This window comes from Liolophura sinensis, chromosome 10 (assembly GCF_032854445.1).
Source record: "Liolophura sinensis isolate JHLJ2023 chromosome 10, CUHK_Ljap_v2, whole genome shotgun sequence".
Classification (NCBI taxonomy): domain Eukaryota; kingdom Metazoa; phylum Mollusca; class Polyplacophora; order Chitonida; family Chitonidae; genus Liolophura; species Liolophura sinensis.
This window is the reverse complement of record NC_088304.1, coordinates 33,181,030-33,192,628: the sequence shown is the minus strand read 5'-3', so window position 1 is coordinate 33,192,628 and position 11,599 is coordinate 33,181,030. Positions and strand designations below refer to the sequence as shown.

General features: G+C 39.7%; 1 protein-coding gene across 1 annotated transcript; it reads left to right on the top strand.

The window, feature by feature from the left end:
* Window positions 1–1,031: 1,031 nt before the first annotated feature.
* Window positions 1,032–2,105, top strand: LOC135477127 (protein transport protein SEC31-like). The gene has a single exon (XM_064757282.1). The coding sequence runs from the start codon at window positions 1,032–1,034 to the stop codon at window positions 2,103–2,105; it is 1,074 nt and encodes a 357-aa protein (XP_064613352.1).
* Window positions 2,106–11,599: the final 9,494 nt, after the last annotated feature.

The following is an 11,599-nucleotide window of genomic DNA, read 5'->3' as shown; positions in this document are numbered from 1 at the left end:
ATAGTCACGTGTAACCGGTAAAATACGGTCTCAAATAGTCACGTGTAACCGGTAAAATACGGTCTCAAATAGTCACGTGTAACCGGTAAAATACGGTCTCTTATCATTTTACATCAGTCAGAATTTTATTCTGATTGTTCACTTAAATGCATAAATAGTAGCAACTGACACACCCTCTAGAACCATGGCTTAAGCAAAATTAGTCAAAACAAAAAGACAGAAAAAAAAACGTTGTGATATTAATTGCAATATATTATACATCACTTATACTTATACTTATACATACATATACTAGAAATACTCAGTATGCTGTTTTGTCATCACAGTCAACTTTCAAACAATGCAAAGCCCCAAGGAGAGAATAACATTTATGCTCCACTTGAAAATTGTTCGCAGACTACGGGATTGAAATTTCAATTTAATGTGATTCCTAGAACATCAACTGCCTTCTGTGCATCACTGAGAACTGATGATTGCTTATCTCTTACATGTTACCAGCTTTATTTATTATTTATAGACATATTCCTTTGGAAACTGGAGTTATTTATTTTACAATAACTTACCCAGATTTTACGTTGTCAAGCCTAATATTTTGACCCTGTTACGTAATAAATGACAAATTTTAAACTGATTTGAAATGTTGACTTAAGTCGAAGATTCCTTCGTGATCCCTGATCCAGAAGTTTGAACCCCTCAGTATATTCAGAAGTAGATTCACAAAAAGGAGAAAGAATATAATTAAAGACGTACCGCACAGAGAATAAAGCCAGAGCAGCGACAACAGAATGATAGCTGACAAATGGTCACACGTAACCGGTGAAATAACCCTCTTGCCAATTTACCTCAGTCTATGGTTTTATTTTAACTGTTTATGTAAATGCATGAATAGCAACAATTTACACGCCCCCTAGCACCATGGCTTAAGCCAAATTCCACGGGATAAATCACCAAATATCTGTAGCATAAATCCCCTAATCTACTGTTTCCTCTTTACAGGGTTCCTGAGGCAGTTTCCTTGGTATGCTCGCCGGATGGCCAGTCGCCCTACGACTTCGACCAACCAAAACCCACTGTTGATCAATCAAGGGCCGTTGTCTACCAATCAAGAACCGTTGTTGATCAATGGCCCTCTAAGAAGCACTAATACCAACAGTGGCAGTCCTCTTCAACCAAACTCACGAAACAATCAACAGCGGCAATTAAACAGCCAGTGGTCGGCCCCGTATAGATCTAATGTTCGTCCGCCTGCGAACCCGCCTGTGAGAGCTTACAACATGCCAGGGATCAGTGTCAGAGGCCCGTTGCTCAATCAAAGAATTAGACAGAGGGTAGCAAGTTTCAATAATCGTGGCCCTCTACTGGGCAGTGCACCAACGAATAACATGGTTGCAGCCGTTCCACTGGTTGATCCGCAAGACCCCCCGGATATGGTGAACGGAGTTCCAATCACGGAAGCCCCGGAAGTACCTGAGCCCCCGGATCCCACAGACCCACCAGAAGTACCTCCGGCAAGTTCTGGTAATGTCATGCCTAGGCAAGGTCCCGGGGGTTCTTTGCTGCCGATGATTCTTGTGGAACCCACCGACCCACCGGACATTACCGACCCCCCTGAATACCCTATGGCAGTAGCCACACCTGTACCAAGGAACACGATACCTCCGCCAACAATGGAGACGTTACTGCAGCCTGCGCCGAGCACATCAGCCCCCGTGGAACAGGCTACCCCGTGGCCCACCATGCAAAATGCGCTCAGCAGCCCACTGAGAACCCCAACCACACCCATCCCGACACAGCCTGTTATGGACAGCCAGGGCCCCGTGTTCCAGCAAGCTCCTCCGTACATAGTCACCTCGCCAGCCACGGCACCACCCCTCACAGCCACCCCACCTACCATTAACCGGCAATCCGCCACTAACGCGGTGAAACAGGCTACCGGACCCTCTCCTCTGCAAATTACAAACCTGGCGCCAAAACCGACACCAGCTCTCACCGCAGCGCCCAATACCGGCAACAGGCCGTCCTCGTGGGTCATGGGAGCTAATTTTCAAAATATGTCACCCTGGAGACGCATGTTGTGGAACAGATACTTTCTTAACTCTGCGTAACAATGCATGAAGGTATGTCCTGGTTGGAAAATGTGACCTTAGATTCAGCTTTATATCGATTAACCGCTTTTGCATAATATTTTTAGCCTGGTTGTGTTGAATTATATAATTTTTTTTATTAAGATTTGTTTTTCTACCAAATACCCATGAATTCAGTTTCAGAATTTGACGCCGCTAATAAAAAATTTGATTGGGGACTAATTAAAACCATTCCACTGGCTATGGCTATATTTTAATATCTTTGTGTAACAATTTTTGGATGAATTAGCACTTTTAATCAAGTAACATCGTTGAACACATATTATTATTGTGAATTAAACGAAAAATTAAAAATGAACCTTAAATAAAGTTGACTTCGGGGCGTCTAGAAGAGAATAACGCTGGAAATTTCTAACTAGATTATTTCACTTGCTTGACTTCTGGATAGAAAGATTATCTCCACCTCACAGATGCAACATTTTGTGGCTCCTAAACCTGCAAAACTGCATCTGAAAGTAAGAAACCTGTATGTGTTCGTAAAGCTCGGTTTTAGATTATGTATTCCATACTCTCAGTCAAGCCCGTCAAAGTCGAGGGACATTGGTGTTCATACATAACAAATGCTGATATACAAAGTACAGCATTCTAAGTTCCAACATGCCTTACCGTTATTAAATCTGAAAGTAATGTACAAATACGTGCTTAGTCCTAATTAAACACGATAAGTATGTCAATCATTTGTGAACGTATGAATAACACAGACGACCTGTCCCATAAGAGTCGGTCATCACTGACCATCCATCGATAACCTACAGCGCGTGAACTTCGGCGACAAGTGACCTGACCACGACACGTGGCCTAGCCACTGAGCCATGGGATCAGATATAACCACCACGATATCAAAACATAGGACATCCTAGTATGCATACATTGTGCTCACTGAATATTTATAAGATCAGTTTGCCGTTCACGTGGGGTCAGGTCACAGCATAAAATATCTGATGTATTGAAAATCGTCGTGTTATTTCACGTGAATATCAGTAATATTACCAATATCAGTAAGGTGTTTATAATGACCGACTAGACGAGGCACTAAACGGTTGTACACTTAGAATGGTAAATGTAATTTAGAAACAGGACTTTAAACGGTATTAGACGCTTTTTGTTTTCAGCCGTAATCAGAGATGAGGAAATCATATGACTACAATTCGGCTTCTGGGTGAAGGAAACAGTACAGTGGTCACTGTAAGTTTGGACTCAAGTCACCGACCTACACTTTGATCCGAATAACCATATACAATCTTGTGATGTCTGTCAGCCCGATGTACTTAATCTGGACACAAAACGAAGGACCTTGCTGAGAACCCAAACGCACTTAATCTTGACACAAACCCACAAATCCTTGCTGAGAACCCGACGTAGTTAATCTTGACACAAAGCCACAAATCCTTGCTGAGAACCCGACGTAGTTAATCTTGACACAAGCTCACTGGTCCTTGCTAAGAACGCAACATAGTTAATCTTGACACAAACCGACAAATCCTTGCTGAGAACGCAACATAGTTAATCTTGACACAAACTCACTGGTCCTTGCTAAGAACGCAACATAGTTAATCTTGACACAAAGCCACAAATCCTTGCTGAGAACCTGACGTACATGTACTTAATCTTGACACAAAACCACATATCATTGCTAAGAACCCGATGCACTTAATCTTGACACAAACCCACAGATTCTTGCTGAGGAATCAGGCTTGACAGAAGCCAGGGAAATTAATTTGCTAAAATCCAACGTGCTTAATGTTGACACAAGATCACAGGGACACGGACAAAGCCCTCCCCTACACAATTCATGTAATGTACAATGACACAAGCTAAACAGAAAACTATGGACTGTAAATTCTCCAGACCCTAACCAAAGAAATTTATCTGGTGAAAAAAATCCTGGAATGCCTGTGTTGAAACAGTCTGAGCAAGTATGTAATGACAAGTTTACTGGGGAGATTTGTCAAATTATCACGCCATCGTCACTGCTCTGATTTTATTCTCTGCTGTGGTCTTTCAATATCAGAATATCGTCTGTAATTAAACAACTTGCTAGAAGTTGGAAATGTTTATGTTCAAAATCTCTCCCATGGGAAACTCTCTAGAAAGGTTTTCTTTGAAAATTTCTATGGAGACTGAAAACATGTGTTGAAAATCTAACTTAAAAACAGACATTTCTATTGAAAGCTCCCTGGAAAAAATATCTCGTCTGAACTGTGGATGCTAGCATCTGATATGAAGTGTGATGTAGACGAACACAAGTTATCTTTTACAGATTGTATTTATTTTTTCGTAACAAAATGTGCGTTGACACATTAAATAACATAACTTAATATGAATCAGTAAGATTTACTAAGCAAAAGAGACACAACAGCTATAAAGCAAATAAATATGTTACATGTTGCTGAATAATTGGCACACTACAAGGATTTCCTAAAGACAGCGAATAGAGAATATAATGCAAGGAAGTGTCAAGTCGTTATAACAGGTACAGACCGAGGACTGGAACACACACTAGCACACCCCAGAGGTCATGGCGCAGCTCGACCCTGAAACAAAGATATCAGTTGTTATATTTCTTTATTTGTTACTAATTTTATTTGCCTTTAACGCCGTATTCCAGAATATTTGTCTAATGCGACATCAGTCAGATTTACACGTAGAAAAACCTGACCAACTTCCTGACATAGCCGCAGCGAAAGGAGTGAGAGCCGGATTCGAACCCACGACCTCATTTATCAAGAGCATGCTATAGTCGAAAGCACTATAACCACATCCCTGAATTGTTGTGAAAATGTAAATGCAATGTTACATTGTAAATTTCAAAGTTAGCTGAAAACTGAAGTAACCATCTTCTGTTAGAGCCTGGAAAATTGTATTATTTACATTTTAAGAATTATTCGAAAGAATAAAATGCAAGAAAAAATTTAAAAAAACGGAGATAGTCTCCGTAAACTATACAGCAGTATAATACAAGACGATCTCATGTCTATGAAATATACGGTATGTATAAAGAAATGAACAGATAAGAATTTGGATTTGTTACTGAATTGTGATATAGTAAGCATTTGGTATTGAGTGTGGAAAATTGCTGTTTTATTTCTAGTTATGATTATATCAAATTGATAGCTCAGACATAATCCGAAGTAAAGCGCACAAATATGGGGTTTGGTCAGAATTCTACATGTTATCTCCATTTGATTTTAGAACGTCAAAAAATTGTTTTGGTTCTGGCTTTCTCTTCGGACGACGAGTCAGACATGCGCTGTACAGTCTGTAGCACGTGCTTGTCTAGGAAGCAACTACGGCATCATGACGTTTTGAATACAAAGAGAGATAAGCCGTGAACCTGTTTCATACATTCTACATGGAATCGCAAAGATTTAAATAAAAGCAAGCGCAAATTCACAACAGCTGGAAGTTTTCGCCAATTATGCATATACATACATTGCAGAAAAGCATCTCTGTATATTTTAAATGCGTTTGTCAACAATCTGCGGATAGTGGTGGGTTTCCCCTAATTCTGCCCGGTTTCCTCTCACTATAATTTTGACCACCGTCGTATATATGAAATATTGCTGAGTACGGCGTAAAACACCAATCAAATAAATAAATAAATCAAGTAAACAAGCTAAGATGTGCTAACATTACGCGGCCAAAAATGCACAACTGTCCATCTTCTGCAGATAATGATACCGATTATCATTATCATTACTTTGACCCTTAACAATGACGAAGGATATTTAAGGCTTGCTTCTACAAATGATCACAGCAAAATACAAACAAATTATCATTAGGCCATCTTGCAGCGATCAAGTAAGCAATGGCAGTATGCGTCCAAACAGACATTCGTATACCAATCAACCAATGTGGACGTTCCAAGTCAATAATCACAAGGCCAATTCCCAAAACAACGTATGACACAAACCACCAAAGCACTGAGAAAGTATATGAAGGATGACGTCAGGCCGTAATCATGCAAAGAGAAGCAATCATCAGACTTTCAAACCAATTGCATTTATTTGTTTAAGGAAACCATAGTGTTCAAGGTAAACCTTTGGCAAGTTGCTGACAAACATTACCACGTTTAACATGCATATATATATATATATATATATATATATATATATATATATATATATATATATATATATATATATATATATATATATATATATATATAATTTATGGTAATTTATGTCAAACTGCGCCAACGGTCACGCGAGCACGGTCGACCACTCCATACCTCGCAAACAGTGATTACGAGAATATCCACAATTTCCTTGAACAAGGTCGGAATTAAACCCACACCTGTCCTCACTACTGAAAGTTGAACATCTTTACCACTTGGCCACAAATCGCTCCCCTATACCAATAAGACTCCCACAACCATAGTATATCTTCCAGTGGTTCAAGTGCATGATCTGAGCAGATCGCTCCAAATGAGACTGTTCTTAGTTTTCTGTTCCATATCACTATCTTACCTCCAAGACCCATTCTTTGGCTCTGATGCTCCTTTTGACACGACTGGGTCGGGCTGACTAACAGTTCTGGGCAAAGTTGTTGTCGTTGTTGCCGTTGTATGGGTTGTACTATGAGATAAAGTCAATACTGGAAGACGGGTCGGTTTAGGAGAGACAGAAACTGTCTTCTGAGGAACTGTGAATCCGTTCCTGGATGGAACGTTCCTAAAATCTGTTGACACAGTTTTTGAAGAAGCCGTTGTTGTATCATCAGTTATCGTGTTTACTGACCAGTCATCTGTCGTTGAATTTGACAACTTTTTTAGTGAGGCTTCCCTTGTGGTTGCTACTGCTTCCTTCCATGATGTTGTTGCGACTCTTGTTGCTGTTGCTGCAAATGCGGATGTTGTTGCTACATTTGTCGATGTTGTGGCTACTTTTGCCGTGGAGGCCGAAGTGGTATTGCGACCCATTGTTCTGTTTTCGCTCAATGGGTGGGATGTCGCGATACCGCTAAACGTACTCCTGTATGTTTCACCTGTATCAGAACGATCTGGTGTAACTTTTAAACTTTTTGCATCGCCACTAGGTAAATAATACGTAGAATTAAGCGCTTGCGTTGTTGTTGTAGCTGTTGTTGTAGTTAACGGCTGCTTGCTGGCTACTAACAAAGCTTGCCGCGCTGTTGAACTTACGTTTTGATAAAAAGCAGTCTGCCCCTGACTCAATCTCAGTCGATGGGTGCCACTGTTTATAGCACTGTTGTCCTGCAGGAATTGTCCGCTGGCAGGCGCTGGGGGAAGTATACGTCGGCCAAACGTCGTCGGTGTAAGGTTGGTTGCCGTAGGTTGATTCAGCTTCTGTAGAAAATCCATCATGACTTTGTTCAGAATGGCGTCGACATCTACGGAAAATGCAAATTCATAAGTTAATTTCAAACTGATGTCATCTTCCAGGAAAGCATATGTAGATACCATTTCCGACACCAAATTAAATCTATACCAGAGGAAATACTGACTCAGGCCAGACTGAAACTCGGGACATGATTATCAGCGTTAATTTCAGTTGCACTATAGATATTCTCTTCTATAGTACTTTATTGGCGCTCAACGTTCAAGGAAAACTTGGTGTCTGGTGTCTTCAAAGTGCCGTTCCTGTGAGTGTGTGTTACATTACTGAATTTTGCAGTTATTCATACTCCCAAAGAATACAGACAAAATAAACAAACCCTTCTTGACTACAACACTTTATACTCCTCAAAAAAGTACATGTGTTTTATGTTATCTGTGTGAAATAACTCAACATGTAGAATAAAACCGACAACAGTGTGACAGTTGGCAAATGGCCACACGTAACCGGTGAAATCCGGCCGCTTGTCAGTTTACCTCAGTTGGAGTCCTAACTGTTCATGTAAGTGATAAAACAACAGCAACTTTTCACATACCCCTAGCAACATGGTTTAAGCAGAATTAGTTAAAAACAATTGCAATGATGTTAAGCGCGATTTATTAAACGCCACTGATCGAGACAGACTCAAAATGCTGTGTTGCAACGGCACCTACTAAGTGTGACTTTTTATGGAACAAATATTGGCATAAATCGTGAGAACTTCTGGTGAAAGGAGACTTTCCTATCCCACTGCTGTTTAACACCTGTCGCACCACATTTTCATTTACACGACAACAGTAAGGCTTATTGGTCGTGGGAAACCAGAGTGCTTGGGGAAAACAACCTATACCCTCGTCAGATACCTGACAAAACCCCTGATTCATCTAACGAGAGCTGGATTTGAACCTACGACATGATGGATCTGAAGCGGAAATAACACTTTAAACGAATGAGTCGACTATCCAATTTCCCAAGGTGAAAGGATATACTGCGACGTATAAAGATACCCAACACTCTGATTGCGAAGGCCTTTAGTATGTGAAGTCGTTCATTACAAATAAAATGTGGGAAATGGACTCAAGGTTAAAATAACAGAACTGTATTTTTGTGAACTAACAATAAACAAGAGAGCGAGTTATTTAAATATTCAAGTAAACGAGCTTTTGACTCACGTCAATAGATTGAGACATTAATTGTGTGTGTGTCTTCATGTTTTCTTTTTAGGTTTTAGCACATCAATAGCACAGGGTATTGTCAAAGGTTGTACAGTGAAAACAGGGTTAAATTCAAATTTATTAAATGAGATACTTATCTGTTATATTTACATTGTCTCTACATCCGTCAGCTCTGTGTGAAGAGAATATATCAAATAAATGATATAACAGTAAGTTATCATCAAGTTAGATCTTATATCTGTTTACCGGACTGGGTATATAAGAAGATACGTCGCTGCATAATAAATCTTATAATTTATTAGATTATGCATAATTTTATCTGTTACACTTACTTAAGAACGTGAGAAAATACAACAAATATGATATCTAACCAGTTGTCTTGTCATTATTATGATGTACGTCTTTAATTATTTTGTCACTCCAATTGTGTGAAGATAAGCAGGATGAAGGGGCAAAGGGAGATAATTTGCTATGTGGTCTGGCGGTGTGTCAGGGTGGATAGATTTCTGAATGAAGGATCCTGCATCTGGAAAGGGATATACACCCAACACTATCCGATGTTTATTTTGAAAGGGAAATTAAGCACTGGAGCAGAGAGTACAACACCTGACATATTTCGATGCCAGATATTTACAACATCTGGTTTCTATTTAAAAATTTGCTGCTTTACGTAAACATTCAGAATACTGAGAACAGGCCGTATTTCACCTGTTCCGTAGGTTTGACCATTTCCGAACTACAAGCTGCTACTCTGGGTCTACTCTCTATATTGTGATCTATTATACTGGTAATGTGAATTGTCCACGCAACGGAAAGAATGATGAACTTTCTCCACATGACATGACATACGGTGCCGTGTTATTCGTATAATAGCCTCAATAAGTATCGGTACACTGGGTGCAAGTGCAATGTACAACGACAATGTGATACTTGGCAAATGTTAACCAGTGAAATACGGCCTCTTTGTCAATTTACCTCAGTTAGGGTTTCATTTAAAATGTTCATGTAAATTCTAGCTAATGGTAGCGATATAGGCGAGTCCTCGCACCAATCAAATAAATATATCAAATGAATAACAGTTGTGGTATTCTAGATCCTAAATAAAGAATAAAAGCCTTTGAAAATGTGTGTGGCGGTTAGGTGTTGACAGTAAATACCGGTACGGTTGCTGACGGTAAATACCTGTACGACCGTTGACGGTAAATACCGGTACGATTGATGATGGGGAATACCGGAACGATCGATGACGGTAAATACCGGTACGATTGATGATGGTGAATACCGGTGCGATTGTTGAGAGTGAATACCGGTACGATTGGTAACGGTAAATACCTGTACGACCATTGTTGGTAAATGCCGGTACGATTGATGATGGTGAATACCGGTGCGATTGTTGAAAGTGAATACCGGTACGATTGGTAACGGTAAATACCGGAACCATCGATGGCGGTAAATACCGGTACGATTGATGATTTGGAGTACCGTTACGATCGATGACGGTAAATACCGGTACGACTGTTAACGGTAAATACCGGTATGATTGTTGATGGTAAATACCGGTACGATTGATGACGGTAAATACCTGTGCGACTGATGATGGTAAATACCGGTACAATTGATGACGGTAGATACCGGTACGATTGTTAACGGTAAATACCGGTATGATTGTTTATGGTAAATACCGGTACGATTGATGACGGTAAATACCTGTGCGATTGATGATGGTAAATACCAGTAAGCTTGTTGATGGTAAATACCGGTAAGCTTGTTGACGGTAAATGCCGGTACGACTGATTACGGTTATTACCGGTACGATTGATGGCGGTAAATACCGGTACGACTGTTGATGGTAAATACCAGTACGATTGTTGACGGTAAATACCGGTATGATTGTTGACGGTAAATACCGGTACGATTGTTTTTTAATTATTCAACATTAAAACATGTTAACCAGACTTACATTGTAAAAGCATTCATAAATTTTCTATCACGCCGCGGCGAAGTTCGGGATAAATTTCCTCCCCTTTTATCCATCATTTACGAATAAATTTTCATGCATACAATGGCTTTTGAAATCATATTATATAATATTGTTATTTATGATAGCCGGTGAAAGTTAATTAAATCCATGGGCTCTTTAATATGTACAAACAGACTATATGACGCTGAAGATGAAGAGCGGTCCGTATATGGCTTAACTAAGCTGAACGTCCATAAATAATAGACGAATAACTGAATAAAGAATTTCTTCGCAAGTCGTTTCTCCGCTGTCAAAATATGACATAATACATTTTGAGAACCCGAATAAAACAATAAAGCATCAGTTGTTTGCTTAATTTGATTGATAATCCTTCCTCCGAAAAAAGGGGACTAAAATGTGAAAAACTCATAAAGCTGTTCATTGTTAGCGTTCCAGTTGAGAGGTAAAAATAAACAATGACATCTCGCGTTGCTCATGAACAGAGGAAGGGGATGACAAGAGTCTCATCAAGTGTCAGCTCATATGAAGTGAACAGTTATGTAAAAATGTAACTGGGCCACTTGTCGCTTTGCAAGGAAAAAAAACATCCACAAACACCTCTGTCTGTGATAGACGGTTGTCATTTGGATGTCATTACACACTAAAAATCAACCAAACGTCTGTATGACATCTAGGTTTTCATGTAGGAACAAGCAAAAAAGTGACATCAAAATGAATACATTTTAACATAAAAACGGGCGGTTGGGTAAGTCATTTTGTTCCGAAACAAGAGCGTCAGTGTAATACTCGATACTTGTACCATATCAATTGAAGACAACAAAATAATGACATCATCGCTTCGGTCGTATTAGTTGTATCGCCGTCACAGTTTAGTCCAGTTAATTGCATCTTCGTCACACTTTAGTCGTATTAGTTGGATCGCCGTCACACTTAAGTCGTATTAGTTTCATGTCCGTCACAAGT

What these genes read in the sequence shown, in the direction of transcription:
- LOC135477127 (XM_064757282.1), top strand. Translation starts at nt 1,032, where the DNA reads ATGGCCAGTCGCCCTACGACTTCGACCAACCAAAACCCACTGTTGATC.